This window comes from Andrena cerasifolii, chromosome 6 (assembly GCF_050908995.1).
Source record: "Andrena cerasifolii isolate SP2316 chromosome 6, iyAndCera1_principal, whole genome shotgun sequence".
In the NCBI taxonomy this organism is placed as follows: domain Eukaryota; kingdom Metazoa; phylum Arthropoda; class Insecta; order Hymenoptera; family Andrenidae; genus Andrena; species Andrena cerasifolii.
Window position 1 is genome coordinate 603,528 of NC_135123.1, and position 23,511 is coordinate 627,038.

Consider the following 23,511-nt stretch of genomic DNA (forward strand, 5'->3'; position numbering starts at 1 on the left):
ACAAATTCAATAAAAAGCTTTTACGACAAACAAAACACAGGCAGCACTTTGCATTTCCATAAAATTCACCGAAAATGCAATACGACATTGCGATTAAATTGGACGAAAATTCGGGAAGTCAACATGTACCTCGACTCTAGGACGGTAGGTCCAAACAATCGCCTGCCTTCAGGCAAGGGACCTGTGAGGTCCAACAGCGGTCAGAGCTGTGATTGGTTGAAACAATATGTGGCTGTCGCCCGCCATCCTGGGAGAAAATTCATTAATATACTCTTGAAAACGAGAGAAAAGAAAAACACGGGAAATAACAAAGTACCATTACTAAACTCTAACGTACATTACTAAATTTACACTTGTACTACAGCAAACATACGATATACTGTTTTGCAGGGACGTATATCCTCAAAATGAAAGATTTCCCAGAACGACAGACTATGCCCAATCTCTCGAGCTTTCCACAGAACGTCTTTATTCGGAACAAGTTGATAATGTGACACTCAATAAATAACAGAACTTCTACATGTCCAATTCTGCCATCAGATTGTCCTGCCGAATCCCAGAATGAAAAAAAAAGCGCAAAAATTGGAGAAACGATGTGTGACCGTGCTTCAGCAAGTCCTGAAAGGCGAGCACCGACTCCAAGAACTGCGTTTTCGCGCTTAGTTCTATCGATTTTAAAGTGGACGCCTACACGAATTGCTTCTGATCGCCGGCTAAATGCCGGGGTCATACCAGAAAGACACAATTCGGAAAGACAACCCTGGAAATGAACTATATATTCATAACGATGCGTAGTTTTATTTAGGTACGTACACGTACGGCGCGGTTTGCTGTTTCGTATTTTTTTTCTCGAAGTACTGGTAGAAGTTGAACGAAAAAATAGACAAATAGGGTGCCTACTGAGGTGAACCTTTACAAAGAGAAAGAAGAGATTTGCACATACTCGTATTCTCACCGACCGAGCGACCGACGTAATAACTGTATGAATCACGATCAATGCATGTACAACGAGCACTAAACATCTCGTGACTTTAATTTGCAGCCTCTCCCAGTCAGCCAACTCTGTTCAAACAGATGTTGCCCAATGCGTGCTACAAATTTCTGTCAACAGAAAGGCTACAGAGTGGTAGCAAGATCTGTTTAGTAGGCGATGTTAGCAGATTGGCAGCAGAAATATAACAGAATCTGCTGACATACCTTGCGAACAGATGGGCGGCAGAAACTGAGCAGAGTCTGCTGACAATCTAACAGCAGAAATCGGACAGAATGGCTGCGTTCAGCGGAACCAACCGCTACGTAGCCACTCACTGAGCTCAACGGTGATCGGTCCTAGTTCCGCTGAACGACACTTCGGAGGGTAGTGATGTTTGTAGCAACTCAACACGTTCCGTGAAAGTAGCGGAGTTTATCTACGCTCGAAAAAATGGCTACCGCTCACTAAACGTGTTGAGCGCTCAGCAACCTAGCGGTAGCGTTCAGCGAAAAATCAGTGAGCGGCTACGTAGCGGTTGGTTCCGTTGAACACAGCCAATCTGTGCAGCGCTGTCTGAGGGCAGATACCTAGACAGCAGAAACCGAATAAATTCTACCACTTCATTTATTTATACATCGATTTCAACCATTTAAATAGGTCTATGACCGATATTTAAGTTATAAAATAATCATTGAATATTGAATCATAGGATCATATATATATATATTAACGGTATATTTACTTATTTTTCTATTTTCTCTATTTTATCACTTAGGTATAAAAAATAAATAACATGTACACTACCGCTCAAAAGCATTCCATCACCCGCCCCAGGTACAATTGAGAAAAGAGAATATAGAACGGTTTTCCACATACCTATGGTCCCAGATAGATATTCCTTATTAGCACATAGCAATCGTTTCATTCTATCTTATTATTTTAAAGTGGTTTTCGAACTGCAATTCGATTATTATTATTATTATTTGATTATTATTGACACCTGCAGTCTTCCTCTTTCTGAAATATAACTGTTGAGCTCGATGATTGAAAGGTTTTCTTGGCAATAAAACACGTGCCAATATTATAGTCAATTATAAAATGTGACATTACTAACATTTGAATGTCACTGAACAAGTTTGAAGCGAAAAATTCAATATAACTTATTAAGATTTGAACAGTTGAATCAAATAAGACGGAACAGTAATGCCCATATCTCTGGATTATTTTAAAACAGGAGTAACAATTTGATAAAGACAAGCAATAATGTTGCATTACATAAACTATCATGCGTTTCATCCTACTTTCTTGTTTATCAAACGTACATGCAGCAAGTGATCAAACACTCTTGAGCGGTAGTGTATACAATAATATATTTATTGTTTCTCTAATAATATACACATTTACAATAAAATTTCAATTCTCAATTTGACTTGCGCTTAATTTTTACAAAATAATATAAATAGCACATACAAACTAGAAAAATAACTTTTAATATTTAAATTTTTATAAATATGCATAGGGTAAAGACACCAGTAGTTGACCATGCATCAGCAGCTGACAACCCTTCAGAAAACGTGAAAAATAAGGTTTCTAGAAGTGGTGAACTGTGGGTATTAGAAACCGCGGCGCGCTGTTGAAAAGAGAGTTGCAATTCCAAAAACCTCATTTCACTCCATATATATATGGGTGTTCACAAAGCAGACAAAAAAGTTATTAAAGGAAATTCGTCTATGATAAATGGGCAAAATAGAGCAACAAACAGATTGGAAACAATCTTATGTCAAGGCAGAATCAAGATGAACTTGAGATTTTTAAATAGAACCATAGAATTCATTTTCGTATAAAATGTAATACTTTTATTCACATAATATACTAAAGATGTTTTATTTCAGTTTGTGCTCAAATTGCATGCCACATTCTGCAATATAACATTCTGCTCTTTTGTAGAAGTATGGATGTGTTGCGGCCTTTATTCTGAGTGGGTTCACAGATCATACATGTTGTGATTATTCTATTCTTAAGATGTTCAATACTTGTAACGGGTGATTAGTACACAATCAATTGCAAATATCCCCATAAGATAAAATCTAAATCAATATATTTAAAGTCATCTAACTCAAACGCAATTTAAGTGCCAGTAGATAAATTTACTGCTTGAAATTTAATATTATTCAACAAAATGGTATTACATTTTACAGTTATTGAATTCACTTTAATATTTCCAACAATATTATGTGAAAAACCATATGATTCTATTCAAAGAAACTCAGTCACCTTGATTTTGCATTGGAAACAAACTACTTCCAAAATGTCTGCTACTGCTCCATTGAACACAGATCAATTTTGTATTCATGACTTGTTTTGCTACAGTATCATAAACAGCTACAAGATCGTGCGGACCGTTAGTCCACTATAAGATAACCCTCTCGAAAAAGGGTAAGTTATGTTTAAAACATTTTTTCCAATAAAGGATAGTTTAGCAGATTCAAGCCCCACCGCCCGAGGCTCTCTTTTTCCGACTCCTCCACGTGGAAAGATTAAAATAAGATACCCCTGTATGCATAATCGGGGCCTCGGTAGAACATACAAGAGAGGACCCAAAATATGGAGTATCAGCGCTAGTGGAGTTGGTTAAGTCACAAACTCGCCAAGCCGGGAACCATTGATGATATCGAGTTTAAATCCCCCCCCAACGGGCACTATTTTTCCACGCTTTCACAAAGTAATGTCAGAAGTAGGATGGGGGGAGAGTGTATCGCCGACCACGTGAAAGACAAAGAGGAAAAACGCGCACGTATGTGACAGAGAAAGAAAAAGAGCGAGAGTAAGGGGGGCGGTGGCACACAGTCAGAGTTAGGCATTATTCAACTAAATTGTTCTTCGACTAAGCTTCGAATAAAAATTTCGAATTCAGTCAAGTTATTTGGGAATAACGAATAAATTTTTAGTCGACTAAATTTTTAGTCGTTATACGTTCCTCGTTATTCGTTATTCGAAGGACCGCCGTGGCGACTAAGCGTCACGAATAAGCCGCTTCGGCGGCTCGAGTAGGCACACTCGAAAAGTGTTCCCCTTGCCTCATGATACCCCCCTCGGCCCGGCCGAAGGCCTAGGGTCTCGGGGCCCGAGTCGAAGCGGCTCGGGTTCTAATCCCCGCTTATTCGTGTCGCTTAGTCGCCGCGGCGGTCCTTCGAATAACGAATAACGACTGAATATTTAGTCGAATCAAAATTAAGTCGACTAAAAATTTATTCGTTATTCTCGAATAACTTCACTGTATTCGAAGTTTTTATTTGAGTTCATTCGAATAAAAATGTAGTCGACTAATGCCCAACTCTGTACACAATTCAATAACGAAAAGGAGAAGTGTGTTTGTTACTTACACGGCTGTGTCTCCAAGTTTGAGAGTTTGCAATTGCAGTACCCCCGGAGAAGAAAATCTTGCTGTGTTAAAAGTTCTTTCTCCAACCGATATGTGCCATTTACATTACTTTGTAAAAATTGTAAACACAAGTCACATTGAAAACCGAAATTATATTGTAAATGTGTATATTGGAAAAAAATAGAAAAATTATTTAATAATCTTTAAATGCCTGTATGCATCAATCTATTTAAATAAATCGAACGGCACAATCTCCTCGATTTGTGCTGCCTATCTGCACGTAGATCGCGTTGCGCAGTATCTGCTCGAATTCTGCCGCTGATCTGCCGTCAGGTTACGTCAGTAGGTTCTGCTCGGCTCCTGCAGCGAATCTGCCCTCAACTAGACCATGTCAACAGGCTTATTCCGCAGAACCATCGCTTAATGCGAATACAGATATTACCGACTCTGCTGCCAATCTGCTGGCAGGCATACTGCGGACAGTTTGCTTACTGGGTCTTTTTGCGCCATCTTCGCGCCACACTTTTGCGAAATACGTTTACGTGCCAACTTTCGTTCATCTGAAAGCATGAAACGTATGAAAAGTTCGAATTTTGGCGATTCGAAGTCCTCGGGAACGAAGGCTCGATCACCATCACCCCTACAAAACAGTGGACTACAGATATTTTCACTCTTTTCTCTCGTCTCATGACACATCGTAGATTATAATTACTAAGACTGCAATACAATTAACTATGATTATTTTATCATTGTTTTGTTGTCAATAGACACCCTGAAGAAGTAATAGAGCGACAGAAAAAAATGATGAAAGAATAGTGGGAGAGAGACGAGGGGCGGGAAGAGTAGTTATCCAAAGGATCAAGTAGAATCTCGTCCGACCGTAGAGTCTAATATTTAAAAATTCAGCGCAAAGTACATTTGAATGAAATACAAATACCTTACGTGTCACGTCTGTGACCTTACCTATATATATATATAGGGTATATATATATAGGAGATAAATAAAATCATTAAAACAACGATGTATATACACTCCACGATCGGAACGATAGTGTCTGGTACAGGATAAAGTAAAGAAAATGGCGTGAGTCGAGTATAGAGAGAGCTGGTGTCGATTTTTATGAGCACCCTCCGTACTTACCACTCACTCATGCGTCGCCAACATGTTCCTTGCAAAGGAAGAGGGCTTTCTCCAATCGAATCGGTTACTTCTGCTTTACAGAACCACAAATTACGAGCATTTAAATTGTTTACCACTTTTAAGATCATAATGATTCAATATACTAAATAATCTTAATAACTCGAATCAACTATATCCCTTTTTTCAGTATCAACAAAATGACAAAGATGAGTATCGTATAGTGTAATAAAGTCCTGTTTTTATTTTTCTGTTGAAAAATTCAATTGCAGTTTCTTCTAATCTTGTTTATTGAACCATGGCTAACCCTTGATGTTTTCCATTGAGTAAACTGCATTAATTTGACAATTATTTTTCGTCGAACATGATTATATTCCTACTTAATGCTGGAAACTTCAGTGTCAGAATGTTTCTATTATTTGAAAGTTGAGAACCTTTTCTGCTTTTTCATGAAATAAAAATGAATAAAATCCTAAGTATATCTTTACTTTATAGAGATAAACTGAAAATATTTTCTGTGACAAAGGAGGTACAACGCTAATAAATATTACATCATCACATACGTTCGTGCTGAATATTCTATCGAAATTTAGATCATTTCAAACATACCTTTGATTTTATGAAGAGAAAAAACGTAGATAATATGAGGCTATCAGCGCCATAGTGGCCTAACCCACCATTTTGGGTGGATTTAATTTCAGCTTAAATCACCTCGTATATAGCAAAATTTTAATTCTATAGTGGCCTGAGCAATTTTCCAAAAACATCCACAAAATGGCAGCACAAAAACGTGTTTTTGGACTGAGCATTTTGTGATTCACATCACGCAATACTGCCCTCTGCAGCATTGGTCATTATTTTATATACTTATAATATACACATTAGCAATTATATTTTTTTTTTAAATTATACCTATGTACCTAAAAATAGAAATGAAACCAACAATTTTAGAACGTCAATAATTCCATTAACCGTACTCTCAAAACAAAACCTTTAGGTTTACGGTAGCCTCATATTATGCCATATTATTATTATTATTATTGTTATTATTATTATTATATATAGATGCATCAACCTCTTATCGCTCTGTATTCAGGAAATATATCGTGAAGTATATAAACACACCGCGGCACGATCTTATAGGATGCCTAATATAATGTAAAACATGTATACATGATGAGCCATTTAACACGTTTGTAGTCAATGAAAATTCCAAAAATGTGGAACTTAACATACTTTTACCAAAATCTCAAAAAGTTGAAGTCGTACAAAAAAATGTTCCAGACAAAAGATATTCTATTTTTTATGCAAAATTGCAGTGATGCGATACAAAAGCAGGCTCCCGTTTAAAAAAAGGAAGTTCACCTTAAAACGACCTTGAAAACTACCTTGGATTAAAAAACGTATATGACCTTGATACTTCCCCCTCAAAGAGAACAAGTTTTGTCTAAAACATTTTTCTCTAAAATGCTTCGTTTAAGAGATATTTAGGTGTCTCGAGTTAAATGCCTCATACTGTATACACGATAAAAATTAATATAGGATTCCGGGTAATTACACATACTGGTACTCAACATAGTTGTTTCTCCAATACAGTTATATAGTTACATCTTTTTCATGTACTCTCCGGTAAGATCAACTGAAAGTGCTTACTTTTTGAGATGTTTTCGTTGTTACATTTGGAAGTAGAAACAAACAGAAATATAATTTATTACCCATAATTAAAAAATGTGTAAGAATTTTTACTGTTATGCAAATATCTCGTGAAATTCAAGAAAAAACCAAATCAGTACAAACATAAAAATATAGTTCTGTTTAAGTCAAAAGTATAAATATATAAACATAAGTACATGCAACTATAAGGTTGCAGGAAATATTAGAGTTTGCTGTACCACTTTCCTTCTACCCTTACTGAGATAAGAGATATAATCCGTTCCACTTATTAAAATTACCTCGTATGCTTATGTACACACCACATGTATGTACATTTTATTGTCTACTACTAAATTTTTTGCGATTTCTTTGCTCTACAACAAAACATCTTCTAAAGTTTCATTAAGTAAACGTTATGATGTAAATTGCCAACAAGCAGAAGTATATCGACTCGACCTGAAGCATTAACAAAATAAAAGTTGTGATAAACTAACCTGAGGCGACAGAATGTTCACACTGCGGCTTACACATTTCAATACTTCCTCGATCAATGGAATCAAATTGTTAGCAAATCTTTACACAGTTTATCTATACATACCCTTAATAAAAAGATTTAAATAGTTTCTGTAAAAGGAGAAAGTAGACTGAAAAACTAAGTGAAAGTGAATTCCGTTTCCAGCTGCAGTGTGAAACGCCACCTTTCCGCAATCGCGTCTCTCCAAGAGAATACAGAGGCTGAGAAACAGCGCGTGGAAACGGTCTACCATGAAATAAAACTGATAATACAAGATTGCATAGAAGTTCATTCTACATACAAGGAATGAAAGCCAAGTGAAATGCTGACAATTTTATGAGCTTTTGCAGGGTACTACTGCTTGAAATTCTAAAGCTATTAATGTATGGTTTTGGGCGTAGATAGTTTACTAGATATTTAACGTCAAAGTTTCGAGAAGCCCTTACCTGCTGTATCGCGAGCTCTGTTTCCAGTTGTCTCTGTAGCGACTAAGGGTTCGCCTACAAAACCACGGTCGTTTTTTAAGCCCGTGACTTGACTACAATAATTTTGTCCATTTCTATTTCTTAATTGTTTCTCAAATTGTCACAAGGCAGGCCTCGCTTTATGAATGTGACTCAAGTGGCATTTTCCAAAAAAATAAACAAAGAATTATGTTCATGTAAATGAATATTTCATTCATTCGATGTTCTTTGGGTTCCAAATTTGTAAGTTGTACATATTTTTGTTACACATACCAACCAAGCTCGTGTGTAATTTGCAAACAAATCATGTAATTATTAATTTAAATAATTATAAACAGAATTGTATTGTAAGTAATTGTAAATAAAATATAATATTTTCAAAATATAAATGTATGTAGTTCAGTACGCATTGCGCAAAACAATTAAGAAAAAAAATATTGTAGTCAAGTTACAGCGAGACTCGAAGTCGCACACAAAAAATGATTGCGGTTTTTCAGGCATACATCTTAACCGTAACCGCTGCAGCACAGAGGCAACTGGAAGGAGAGTTCGCGATACAGCAGGTAGAGCCTCCCGAAAGTTTAACGTTAAATATCTCGTAAGCTATTATCGTCTACAGTCAAAACCGTATATCAGTAGCTTCAAAATTCCAAGAACTATCGCCCTGCAAATGCTCATTAAAATGTTAGCGTTTTATTTGAAAACCTCTCCTTGTTAGACTCTATCAGCCGAAAGATTTAAACTTTCTGAAGCTAACTTCATTATATTCATATTACCACGACCAACGTAGAATCGTTTACAATATGACTTTGTAACAATACAAACTCTGTTTCAGCCGCTCACGAGTCTTACACGAAAGCTTACGTGCTTATACGGCCATCAACAATACCATACCATATTATGTTCGTTAAAACTACAATTTCAATACCAGGTACTCAGATGTAGATAAACGTAACAACGAAGATCCATAAAAAGGGTAATTCGAAAAATGAAAACCCTCCTGCGTCATTCGGGGCAATCAACAAAATTCACTTCACACCGAGAAACCGATTTCGTTGCTCACCTGGTCGTCCATCCAGGCTACTTCTAAAAGAAATACGCGTCGTTGCTCTAATTGAAGCGCAATCGTGGGATGCGCGTAAAAAGTTTATATGATTGCTTATTATTCTGCTTTCTTTCTTTTTTTACTGGCTGCGAAATTGAAGAAAAATAGCCGACCGTTTCCACTGCCCCTGGTAAACCCTCTCAGGCACTGACGTGGCATCTTTTCGTAATGATATATTATAATTTAAAAAAAAAAACAAAGATTTTGCTAACTTCGTGTGAACTTCGTGGGAGAGGATGCGTCAAGTGCAGCCGCGGCCGATCAACGAAGTGTTTTCCACGCGAGCTAACGTGTTTTTACGCATGCTTCTTTTCCTTTTCTCAGTCAGGTCCGGACCCTAATGGAATTTAGGGGCGAGCCCAAAGCACGAAGTGCAGTGGCGGGGTGGGCCCGTCCATAGGAGGTGATCATCTGAAGCGTGGGTGCATCATCGGAGCCAACATCGGCGCACCAGGAAAACCCATCGGAGCAGCGAATGCCGGATGCATCGCGCCTGGCGGCAACGCTCCTATCATCCCTGCAAAGGACGATAAAACATAAATCAACATACTCGAACGGACCTTATCTCTCCCATTCGTTCCTTCGATTTTGTAATTTCACTTTTTCTGAAAAATCTGTAAATAGCGTTTTCATATGTACTTACGTCACAAGAGTACTCATTTAACATAAACAAAACTCTGTGTGTGTATATGTGTGTGTATTTTAAATGCATACATTCCTCTGCTTTCTGTACTCTTTCTGTCTTCTTTTCCTCCTATGCAACAACAGTTTTTGGTAACTTTCTCTTTTTGAAGACTGTGCAACGCTCAGTAAAAAAGTATATATCGCAAGATTCTTACGGAATTTTGAAAGAAATGTTCAAGTATATATACCATTACTAGCAGAATTAATTTATTAATAACAAGTTGTAACTATCGCACAGAAGTGAATACAGTAGGACGTATGATACTGGCATTTCTCCCAATATATTCCGAACTAATCCAGAGAATTCTTACTCTTCTGAACGGGAAGTTGCCTGACAGCCGACCGATGGCATTTCCTCAAGTAAAATTCATAAAAACATCATTTTTCCTTTCGTAAAGAATCAAGGAGTTAAACTAATGTCTATCCTGATCGTTTATTAATCACATTACTTTAAGTGGTACAGGTAATAGTACTCAATTTTAAGAATGTTGTTCGATGGTTTTACTCACGAATGAAAAAAAAAATAAACCGAAGGAAAGAAAAAGAAAAAGTATTTCAACGTGACGTTGATCAATCAATCAGACACATCTCGTATCTGCTCCAATAATATGTTGTTTTGGAAAGTGATAAAATGATAAGGATTCGAGTTTTCTAGGACTACGTTATACACCCGTAAGTGTTTGTCATCGGCAGCCCACCTACGTCTACCTAGCAACTTTGTCAATGCGAATTGCATAACTATACGAAGAACTGAGCTCAGCATGCAGTATGCCGCATACGCAATACAAGTCACAACAAACTGACAAAATGTGATACCACACAAAACCTCACACCATACAAAAGAAGGACTCGATACGTGTTCTGTTATGATCTGATTGAACAAATCGCTCGGCTGTCAGCCGATCTTCCAAGACACTCCTCCAAAAGCACGTCCACAAACAAAAGTAAATCAAGTAATAACATAAGCTTTAAGTATTAATATTACTTTCTTCGTTTATCCTGATTCTGCGTGCAAGTTTGCTGATCTTAAAACTTTCCAACTATAACGGAAGCACAAATTTCACCAGTATTACTGAATGGTGTGATACCATATAAAAAATCTAAACCTTGATCTGAAATGTCATTTTTTCGTTTGTACAGCTGAAAACGTGAACTAATAACAATATAGCACAGAATGAAATTCCGATTACAATGGTGATCCCCGTTCTCATCAATGGGAAATTAGCCGCCTCTATCATCGAGTATATAACAAACAACTGCAATTACATGTATGTACGAGTTATAAATATATATATTGGATAACGTAAAATCGTCTACTTACTGTGAATTGACTCGACTTATCTAAAATCGTTTGTGTAACACAAAAGCTAGGCTATGGTGTGAGGGAGATACATTACGTTCGTTCTTGTTGCTAAGTAGTTTCTTTTTTATCATAATGCACACCGCAATAAGAAGAACAATGGCGACGAAAGATAATCCCTTCCCTCTTTTTTTCTTCAAATGAATACTTTGAACCCATCCTAAAACAAACCTTCGATGAAAAGATACCAAAAAGATGCATTCATGACAAATTCAACAGTGTTCTAAACATATACGACTAACTACCCCACATTCTGTACATGTTATCAACAGAAAGATACAATGGAAACAAAAACCTGAAACTTCTTTGTAGATATAAAGAAGGAAGGGATACGTTAATCCATACCGAAACTATGCATCAATTTGTTTTTTAGAATGACAACTTCGAACGACTGTCAGTACCGTGCCCAAAAAGCGGTTTCTTCACTACTGTATCACAACACCAGGATTTCAAGCTATATAAGTAATATGAACAGACAGGATGGTAACGCGGTTGGCGTGGTAATGACAAGTGAGTCGTAAGAAGAATATGGTTATGTCGAGAGAGTGAATAAAGAAGCTACTGGAACGGAAAAGAAATAAAATTATATATATACGATGAACCAGCCGAGCGGCCGAAAGTCGATTAATTCAGCAGTAGAGCTCTTACCCACTGAGAGAAAAACATATACATACATATGTATACCGCGAAATTTATATATATGGCGATTATAAAAATGTAAATCTAGCGTAATCGTGATTCCGATACCGAGTACTCTAGTTTCAAGAAGAGGTATTTCACGTCCAAAGGGTCGTGATGTATCCAAAATCAAAGTGTGGTTGTCCGGCGCTGAAGGAATCAGAACAGATGGATTATCGTTGGCCGCTCGACCCACCTGCCCAGTGATAATAATATAAATATACAGAAATATATTTCTATATATATAGATAAATATATAGACAATGATGATAATAATAATAATAGTAAGTAATAATTAATAGGAATAATAATAAATATAACGATGTATATATATACACACATAAATATGTGTATATATAGATAGGCCATGTCACCGCATGCTAATTGCTAGGGACCAACCTTGTTGCGCTTGTACAAAACACGGATTTAGTAACCAGACTGGGTTCGTTCGACACTCACCAAGGAGTGACTGGGCGCCCTGCAAACGCACCGATAAAGCATAAACGTACAAGACACGCTGTCATCGATTCTGGCATATGGGTGAATCCTGAGCGTACTAGTATTTGAACAGTCATACTTCATACTACCCCTCTTCTTTTATGCACTTGAAATATTTCAATGTTTTTTGTATGCCTTATGCGAAACTGATCCCCCTAAATTCTAGTCTCTGTATTCCGTCACCCTCATTCATTCACAACATATTCTTAGCCATCAGACAAGTCTAATTTGTTCAGGGTCGGGGGCAAGGGCTACATAGTCATGGATGAAGTGCAAAGGTATGTTATACTGCATATGTCAGATGAAAAATATTTCCGTCTGAATAATTAATCTATACTTCTACTAAACAGATTATAGAAACCTCAAACTCTTAGGTAAACTCATTATTGTCCAAAGCTAACTCTCTAACCAGGAAACATACAAGTTTTTATATTAGGGCCAACACAAGTTGTTTCAATCCATAATGGTCATGTATCCTTACAATCAACCAAAATACCATACTGTATACAGGGTCATCATTTAATCTTGCAACCTGCACTCGGGCGAACAGGTAAAATGGCAACAACGCCTCACGGACGCATTCCACTACAACCATGCACCGGCCCGGCGTTCGGAGAGCTGCCAGCGACCGCTGGACAGCAGTGATGCCCGAGCTTCGAGAATATTGGGATGGTCTGTTTCAAATTAACGTCGTAAAGAGCTATTCGGAATTTCCCGACCCGGGTTGAAGAATTTGGAGCCATTTTCGTATAACTTTTGAACTATAAAAGATATCGGAATGCAATTTGCGCCGAAAAAGGAGAAAAAATTATTCCCTCTTAATGATGGATAATTTAAAATATTTTAACATTACTTAATTTTTCTTTTATCAATTTTTTAACCATAATTGTTGTGAAAAGCTTTTGCAAACTGTTTATTTGATACTGTATTTAATGCTCTTTTTAAAATTCATGTTGCTGATAAACAATAGGCTAGTTGTTTCTGTATCATTACTTTCATAAATTGAGAAATTAAATTTTTATTTAATTATGGTTAGTTCTGCAGACCTCAGAATCTATTGTTCTAGTTTCCTTTTTTATGATTTTATTCTAAACGCCGAGATCGGACGTAAGAGGTAACTAATGGGACGTGTCTTTGATTATAACGGTGTTTGAATTTTTTTCTAGAATTTTTGTGTCTGAATGTTTTAGCTTCTCAACGCCAGGCTTATACCGGCTTCAGTTAATGTGATTTTTTGAAACGATGCGCCATTATTGTGGCTTTTACACGCAAATGGCGAAAAATCTCTCCGCACAGGGTTATAGCGTCGCGGTCAACCCTGTTGTAGCTACAAATTTTTAAATCGACACAGGTACGAGACCAGTCGACATTGTTTTCGAACCTCATTACAGTAATCTGGGGTGCGAATGGTAAACCGCTCATAAAAGCGGAGCGCGCCGGCTATTCCGAATAGTTCTTTGTGACGTTAATTTGAAAGTGACCATCCCAATATTCTCGAAGCTTGGGCATCACTGCTGTCCAGCGGTCGCTTGCAGCTCTCCGAACGCCAAGCCGGTGCATGGTTGTAGTGGAATGCGTCCGTGAGGCGCTGTTGCCTTTTTAACTGTTCGCCCGAGCGCAGGTTCCAAGATTAAATGATGACCCTGTATGTCTACATCATGAAATATACGATGTATCACCCAATCTTGGCAGTTTGTTCCTAAAAGTATATGTATACATACGCATGTATGTGTTAATGTGTCCAAAGCAAGGAACATTAAACGTGATCTTTTTATTGCCTTCGAAGTAGAAAATAAATATAAAACCATTAAAGAGATATCGTCACAAGAAAATACTACCAAAATTTATCGAATTACAGAAAACAGGATCTCGTTCTATTAATTTTAATTTCAAAATAAAATACTGGCAAGGGCACGTATAAAAGAAACGTCTCAAGTGATTCAATTATTTCAGTTGATTAATGGGTATTGATGGAGTGCTCTCATTGGAAAGGAAGTGAACGTTTTAAAATCATAGAGACTTACCTGGTGGCAGGCCCATGGGGGGCGGTCGCATCATGTTACCTCCATGAATCAAAGCAGGTGCAGCTAGGGTCATAGTAGGCCGCATAAGCGGTGCCATCAGGGCAACAGAACTAACAGGCATTGCCGCAGACGCAGGAACCATAACTGTCTGCGGTGGTCTCTGAAATCTTTGCTGCTGTTGTTGAAGCGCATTTAACGCAGCCTGTTGTCTCTGTTGCTGATCCTGAAACGCAGCAGCTGCATTAGCAGCGGCAGCTTGTTGTTGCTGTTGTTGCTGCTGTTGCTGATGCTGTTGCTGTTGTTGCTGCTGCTGTTGCTGCTGCTGTAAAGCGGCAGCTTGCTGAGTCGCATCAACCTGTACAGTTCGAGTTTCCTCTGTCTGTCGCCGTTGATACTTCGGAAGTCTTGCTCTAATTTCCTCCTGAAGCATACAATTTTTGTTTCCTCATTTTCATAGTTCGTTAGATTAAAAACATATAAAAAATTATTTTCCAACTCACTAGGCTAAGATCCTCTGGAGGATGAATGATTTTAATGGCAGCGCTGGTGGTTGCTATAAGGTTTACTTTTTGATCACTTCCAATATTATTGCTAGTGGTGGTGTTACTGTCCGCGTTACTGTAAGCAGGGAATGTTGGTTTAACTGGTCCTATGGATCCACCAGCTACTGACGTAATTGGTTTGAAGTCTGTGCCCAGAGGAGAAGTCACAGCTGTGGATGCAGCTGTTGAAACAGCTGCAGCACTTGGGAATAATGGTCTTGCTGGTGGAATAGATGCACCTGATACTGGTGGTTGTATACCTGGAGGCATACCTGGCATTCCAGGCATCATACTACAAAGAAAACGAGAACTCATTACTTTATCCTGTTATCCTCGCTTCTTTTTTTATAATATCTATAAGTTTGAAAACTTAGAAAGATTGTATTTACCTAACTTGTATTAAATTAATATCACAAAAGTTACTCTTCTTTCACGTTGTCTGCTTTTGAAAGAAAAAAATGATACATACCCAGGTCCCATGAAAGGTGGACCTACAGGACCCATAGGTCCCATCATATGGTGCATGGGAGGTGGGAACTGTCCCATTGGTGGCATACCAGGATGAGTTGCCATACCTGGCATTACACCTGGCATCATATTTGAACCTGTGGGCATCGCTCCTGGCGCAGAACCTAACAAACCCTCTGGTTTTGTTTTTTTCCTAACAGGTTCATCTTCGCCAGAACTTGGCGAACCAGGTCTGCCTCCATTCCGTTGCCTTTCATGCTCTTTTGCATCATTTGGTGGTATACCTTCCATGCCATAAATTTCTATTTCAATATTGCTACGATTCGGCAAAGAATTTGGTACCTTATCTATTGCTTCTTTATGTACCTAAAAAAAAAAATTAGAACGATAAGAATGTTTTAGCTTAAATTTATTTTTAGATTCGCATATTACCCTAGAAAAATCTATAAGCATTACCTGCATACAGTGTATACTCAATCCTGGTCCTGTGTAAAGTTTTTTGTGACAAATGTGACATTTGAAGTGTTTTGCTTTTTGATGCTGAATAAGAATTTTCTCGTCTTCAAATTCTCGATTGCAATACCTTAATATATTTATTAAAGAAACTTATACATCTTGCAAAATGGTACTATATTATTATGTTATATTATTTACGTAGTTAGATCATAATTGTATAATCCAACTTTAACTAAGTTTTGTTACCGTGTTGATGATTCTTTTATTTAGGTTAACGAGTAACAAAAAAGATAATATAAGATGAAGAAAAATTCTACTATTAACCCTTTCACTCTAAAGGACATATAAATATGCCTATAAATTGATTGCATTGCAATTACATTTACATTTACTCGACTACATTTATTTATTAATTCAACCAAGAAGATAACTTTGTATACGATACATATGATGTACTATTACCTGAAAAATTCAAATACCTCAAAACTAACATTTCATACAATTACCTATGCACCTCATTCGCTTAGTACAGGGTATAAACACAGTTATTAGGCTTAAGTCATCAATTTTACTTAAATTTTGCATACTGCTAATACCCAGTGAATATAAATTATGTACTACACATATAAGACACTACTTAAAATTTAAGAAGAAAATTAAATTCAAAATTTGATATTTTCCAGATACGACATGCATATTTACATATAATAGTAAAATTTTAAATAAAAAGTAGTTGATACCTTTAACTACTGTACAGAATGATCACAGTTTGAATCTTCCCTATGGTACATATTTCTTACATAAAAATACAAGACATTATATTATTAGTGTCCAGTACCTCACGATATACGACAATCAGAAGAAAAAGCTTCCCTATTATTTATAAATAACAGGATGGCTTGCATTATTTTTTTAATTTTAATTCTTTTAATTAGGATACAATAGTTTCCCTTTTCTACAGAAAAAAGGACAACAGTTGAACACACTGCCACTATACTACTCTTTACTTATGATTATTCTATTCCATATAGAGACACTAGCTTTAATACTCGGCTTCGCCCTAAATTTAGATTCTGATTTTATAAAAAAAAATTTTTTTACTATTTAATTTTTTTTTTAATAGTCACATTCCTCTGGATTAGTCAACCATAATGAGCTGAGGCACATTTTGTGATCCCAGAGTTTATCGTTCGAAAATTTTTAGGCGACAGACAAACACACAAACATATTAGAAGCTTTCTGCTTTATATATTAAGATATCTACAATATAGAAAATAAAAACATTTAATTACAATTTTCTTATGAAATTTTAAATATTATGCCGTATAAATTTAACTCTTAGCTAGCTAGGGCTGCCTCATGCAGGATCCTTGAATCAGATGTTTACTTTAAACCAATAACATGAATACCAACGAACAAATGTGAACAGAAAACACATGCCTAAATATGCAAAAGTTATGTACAATATATATAGCTTTATCTATACAAAGAAATTTACTACATTGAAACAATTAATGAGCTTTTCATGAACTTGCAGCAAATTAGAATAATCATGATCAACGATATTTTAGTAAATACAATTAAAGAAATTAACTTTATTGAAAATGAAAAAGGAATTAATATAGTTAATTGAATTGTTAAAATATATATATATATATATATATATATTTAACCTGAAATGCAAATATGTGAGATATTAATATGAATTATAAGTGACATAGCAACTGCCTTTTATGATCTACTATTTAAAGATTAAAACACTATTGTAGATGGTACACATCTTAAGGGGACATTCTACTCTCTCGGCCGAAAAATCGGCCACTTTTCGGTGATGGTATTTATAATGAAATAAACACTTATCGTTTTCGAATTTCTGGAGGTATATTCTACCACTCTTGAAATACAAGAAAAAATCTTTGTTGTTTGTTTATTTCATTTATTACATAAATATTTCGCAGAGAGGTTGGCGGCTTCAGAATTGCTGGCGGTTGAAATTTCGGACGACTGGATCATCGGAAATAAAAAACCAAACATATCTCTAATTCGCAGGAGTATCTCGGAGTGGTTATCTCGCTTTCTACGAAAGAATAATTTTCATCCAAAATTATTAAAATGGCATTTCTATTCTGTTTAATAGATATAAAATGTGGGAAAATATTAAAAAATCTTAAGATATTTGTGGTTAGCGAGATAGCCATACTCCTGCAAATAAAAAATGTTTGGTTTTTTTATTTCCGATGATCCAGTCGTCCGATATTTCAACCGCCAGTAATTCTGAAAACGCCAACTTCACTGTGAAATATTTAAGTAAACAAGTAAAATAAACAAAGATTTTTTCTTGTATTTCAAAAGTGGTACAATATACCCCCAAAATTCGGAAACGTTAATTGTGTATTTTATTATAAAAACTATCACCGAAAAGTGGCGGATTTTTCGACCGCGAGAGTAGAATGTCCCCTTAATATATAAAGCAAAAAGTTTCTATATATTTGTGTGTTTGTCTGTCGCCTAAAAACTTTCGAACGTTAAACTCTGGAATCACGAATTGTGCCTCAGCTAATGATTCTGTCTGCTATTTTTACATAATGCCCTTCGCAAAAGGACCATACAAAGTTCAGAATGTTTTTCTTCTAATTTTGAGTATAGTTAACTAGCTTTACTACTCGGCTTCGCCCGAAATTTAACTTCTGATTTTATAAACAAATTTTTTTTTTGTGAAGATTCATCTGAATTAGTCACGCATAATGATGATAATAATGATCATCACAAAAAATAAAAAAATAAAAATTTTATAAAATCAGAATTTAATCCTCAGGCGGGCGCGCCAATGAGAGGTACACGAGCAGGCGCGTGGTGAACTCAGTTCATCAATTGAAAATAATCATTTTAGCCCCCTTATATAATACACTTCAAAAACGGTTTCTCTGTTGACAGTGCTTAAATTAAATGTGATGGGAAAATATTAGCAATGTATCCAAAAATGCAGTAAATGTATTTAAAAACACAAAAATAGTATATGTAAAACATTTTTAACATCAAAAATGAAAATCAACTGGCCCAAGCATCATAGGGTTCTTGAAACACACCGCGATCGCGCGGAGAGAATGTTTGTCTTACCGAGACCTAATGAAGGAAATACGCAGATCGGTGAACGGAGTTCACAAAGCGCGCACGCTCGAGGTTTAAATTTCGGGCGGATCCGAGTAGTAAAGCTAGTTGACTATACTCAAAATTAGCAGAAAAACATTCTGAACTTTGTATGGTCCTTTTGTGAAGGGGATTATGTAAAAAAAAATAACTCACAGAATAACTTTATGTTAAGGGGACTAGACAGTCAGAAACTCGATATATTTTGTTGTATTTTTCGAAAGTATCACCCTTCCCGAGTAAAATGCCGTTCGGTTTATGTGTAAAATTCGCAAAATTAAGGATTTTACAACCGAAAAGGTCGAGCGCGTCATAAACCGTTTCTGCGCGCACGCAGGTAGACTAATTCCTCTTTCGAAACTTTAAACGCGTTTAAGGTGAATGTCCCAATTTCTGCTCATTTAAGAGGTTACTCGTCATAAAGAAAGTGTACAAAATTTGTTTGTGATCAAAAGTTGCAGAGTAATTGATTAATTCTTTAATAATAAATCAACTAATTCGAAAACTATTTAAGAAAGATATTTCAAGATGTGTAACTATTAGTTAATTAAATTTGTAATTAAATACAATGCTCCAAATGTCCGTATTTCTGCTCACGAAAAATAGCGATGTGTGTATTTCTGCTGACATAATATGATGCCTTTTCACGTTAAAATAAGTTACATCCTTTATGGAGAGGTTTTATAACACAACAGTAAAGCATAAAATAATAATAAACAAAAAATAAAATGCCTTCGAGTAGAGATAAAACTTACGAGCATTAAATTGTGAGGTTATGTTACCAAAATTTTGGTGCGTAGAAATACGGACATGGCGGTGATTTACTTGACTCTAAACCTGCTCACCTGGTTTCTAGTTAAAAAAATTAAAAATTGTAAAATATCTAAATCCAGAGCACAATACGGTATCTGTTTATGTTATTAAATGACAACTTCTACTGCAAAAACCTATTTTCTGCCCAATTATCGAATACCAATAGCGACGTTATTCCTTAGCGCAACCAGCTAGAACACGATCGAAAAATCATAAGTCCCTCGTTTTAAAAGTTTTTTGTCGCTTATGCTGCTCTTTGATTAGCCCCAACCTCGTGCAACACTCGCGTAAATGTTCAAATAATTTAGAATTATTTTGTTGCAACTATAGTACAAACGTAACACTTATAATAGTAAGAAAAATATGAAATGAGCAGAAATGGGGACATGAGCAGAAATGGGGACATTTACCTTATCTCGGAATCATATTTCCTGTTCATTTTGCAGTGATTGCGAAAAAACGACAAGTCGATTTGAAAAAAAATCAGCATATGTGAAACATGTCTAGTTACAACCTGAACCTATGCTTAAGTCTGTGAAAACTTCTGTTTTGACAAAAAAAATGGCTCTTTTCCCTGGTGAAAAATCAAGTTTCTTTAAAATCTGCCGTTTTACAGTGGCCATTTTTATAATTTTGATTTTTTTTCTTTTTCAATAGGTTCAGGGCAGAATGGGGGTCAGGGCAAAGTATCAATTTCAGAGGATATTTCACAATTCAATTTCTTACGGCCAGAATCACTGCAAACTTACAGCGGCTCCAGAAAAAACACCTATGTATCAGGCAACTGTAGCGCTGTCATACATATGTATATATTATTCAAATAATAATTTTTTTACAGTTTATAGTATTAACAAACATTACCCAAAAGTACTAGTCACAATTTGTATTCATCTCCTTGTAATTAATTCACAAAAAATACTTGATTTTCGAGGGATCTGACTGCCTAGTCCCCTTAATGATGTATCGGACGTACAATATTAGACAAAAGTATATGAAACTTGAAATACTTGAATACCTACGTCTAACGCATAGTAAATCTAGATGTAAGGAACCCGAACGACAGTTCTTATTTTTACTCCTAGGAAAGTATTTTTCACATTACAAATGCTTTTTCAAGTATTATTTGCTATACTTTTGGCAGTGAAAATGCCCTGAATTCACAAGTTATAATTTATTTCTTTAAAACGGTGTAGTGAAAGTAATTGAAACTTGGCAGATATTTTCATCTACCGATATACTACATATAAAAAAAATTAAAACATTGGTACTATTTCTTCAACATATTTTTAGCTGTTTTCTCTGTCAAGGTCATCTCTTTCCATAAGAGTACGTGTAAAATCAACGAGAATTAAAATCGTTAAAACTCAGCAAGCATTTAGTGAATTTGTTTAAAATTTTTGGAGCACATCAGGAAGATTATAAAGAACAATCTCACAAATTTTCCTCAACTTGGTACCATTTTGAAGATAAGTCCAATACATCCTTAAGGGGACCTTCCAGACTAGAGCCCAAAAAATAGGTGATCTTTAGGAATTAATTAAAGGAAAACTACTAAATATAATTTACTGGGACTTGTTGCATTGTATTAAGGATGTCTTAAATTATAGAAATATATTTTTTGTTTTATAATTAATCATTGTAGACGGCACGGGGGAGTCATTAAAGTCAAGGCGTCAAGAAATTGATCCAAATCGGTGGGACCTGTATCTCCAAAAGTTATTATCCGATTCAACTGAAACTTTTCTTATTTTGAAGAATATACTTCTAGCTGGGGGGGGGGGAGGTCAGAAAGAATTACAAAAATGACATTTTTTTAGAAAACAACAACTCTTGAAGTTTGAAATCACTTTTTCCCTATAGTTTTCATCCCTTCAACGCCTTAGAAAATTATAATTTTTCAATTTTTTGTATTTTTTGCTGGTATCACCCTAGCCAGAAGTATATTCTTCAAAATAAAAAAAGTTTCAGTCGAATCGGATAATAACTTTTGGAGATACAGGTCCCACCGTTTTCAAAACACTGTTTCGAGAAAAACAGGTTTAAAGTTTTACGTCGGAGTTTTACGAATGCTTATAACTTTGGGAATTTTACAAATTTCATCAAATCCTTTTAAACACGTATTCCTAAAAGGTTGAACATTCGAAAAATGAAATAAAAAAAGAAATCAACTTTTGGACCGAAAGGTCCCCTTAATGTACTATCATTACCTTCCTAAAATTTACAAATTGTTTCTTTTTTTTTTGTTATACATTAGAAATGAAACTTTCAAAGCAATATTAGATACACTTGTTATATTATATTACAAAGAATATGTCAGTGTTTGAGTCTGAGTTATTATTACTTACATTAGCAGAAAAAGGAATAATTTAAAACATTGACCCAGGGCATACTCTTAACCTTTCTTTATCATTCTACCATACTTAAACGATTAAATAAACATGAATATATTAATTCACGTAGTATTGACAGTCCATTCCATTTCAGTAAATAATATACTAATTAATCTGATAGGGGCTTTAAAAAATTTACTTGCAATAAAATACATTATATAAACACACAGTTGGATTAAAGCATTTGACTCCATGAACGAGTTGTTTTACAACAACTAGAGAAATGGGTATGTAAGTCAGAAATAGTTGCTAACGAAATATCGATTTCCGAAAGAATCAGCAGCTTTAACCCGTCACGCACAATTAGTGGGTTTGAAAAAATTCTACGATACAGTAGAAACGCGGATCAGAGTACAGTAATATGATACGATACGAAAGTCAATGTGATATCGAGATATTTTTAACCTCACCACTGTAAAAGCAATAGAAACGATGACCGTGATTTATGTTCTAAAAATACAGTTACGTAAAGTATCCCTTGTCTAAGGGTGTTTTGGAAAAGGATACCAACACCAGGGCCTCGACTGCTTCTTCTTCTTGCGTCCCATTTTTCTCTGTCGGTTCTCAAAAATCTGAGATTTCGAGAAATATGCCAATTAACACCCTACGACTACGTTGTAAGAATTGGAGTCGCAAACTAGTAGCTACACTGTACACACGTAAAAACCGATAATGCAAAATGGCGACTGCATCTTTTCCGTGTTTGACGGAAAGAGCTGTAGCCAATATTATTACACAAAAATCACCAGATTCTTTTACGTGATTTTTAAACTAAATTTGCCCCGTCAATGTTATTAAGAAAGAATAACGTTATTGATTATGCGTATTCTATCAATGTAAAAGTACAAATTATTTACACAGTTACGTACAAATTTAATTTTTTTCTTCGTTTCATGAGAGCATACCAATTTTCTTTTATAAGAACAATGTTCACTTCTTATGTTATATTGTAAAAGACAAAAATTATTTTCTAACTGAGAATATTATTTATGTTAATACCAACGATGTAAAGAAAAAATGTAGCGTTATTAATTGTTTCTATATTACTTCCGACAGTATGCATATCTATGGGCGAATTCCACTTACGCTCAAATCGCCCGTGGTCCCAGATAGCACAATGACGTCTTAAAGACGTCCACGAAAGTTCAGAAGACGGCTTGCAAAGGTCCTAAAAACGTCCATTTTCACAAAACAGTACGTCTTTAAGACGTCTTGGTTAGGT

The 23,511-nt window shown here is 35.7% G+C and overlaps 2 protein-coding genes across 7 annotated transcripts in view; both read right to left on the reverse strand.

Annotated features, from left to right (window-relative positions):
- The window catches only part of Bugz (Bub3 interacting GLEBS and Zinc finger domain protein), a 40,976-nt gene extending 17,992 nt beyond the window's left edge, over positions 1-22,984 (reverse strand). For 3 of the 6 annotated variants that reach the window (XR_013085631.1, XR_013085630.1, XR_013085629.1), the window contains exons 1-6: positions 22,797-22,984; positions 15,940-16,066; positions 15,485-15,849; positions 14,974-15,307; positions 14,474-14,894; positions 9,442-9,746 (exon numbers count right to left, since the gene is read on the reverse strand). Coding sequence is in view for 1 of the 6 variants with exons in the window: in XM_076815734.1 (XP_076671849.1) it covers positions 9,637-9,746; positions 14,474-14,894; positions 14,974-15,307; positions 15,485-15,849; positions 15,940-16,066; positions 22,797-22,837 (1,398 nt within the window). In the remaining 5 variants the exon portion in view is untranslated. Of the gene's footprint in view, positions 1-452; positions 9,747-12,020; positions 12,430-14,473; positions 14,895-14,973; positions 15,308-15,484; positions 15,850-15,939; positions 16,067-22,796 lie in introns of those variants that run through there. The other 3 variants (XR_013085633.1, XR_013085632.1, XM_076815734.1) reach the window with 3 other exon arrangements.
- Positions 21,020-23,511, reverse strand: part of LOC143370016 (uncharacterized) — a 46,415-nt gene continuing 43,923 nt past the window's right edge. Inside the window, exon 2 of the mRNA XM_076814594.1 lies at positions 21,020-21,381. The gene's annotated coding sequence lies outside the window, so the exon portion shown is untranslated. The remainder of the gene's footprint in view (positions 21,382-23,511) is intronic.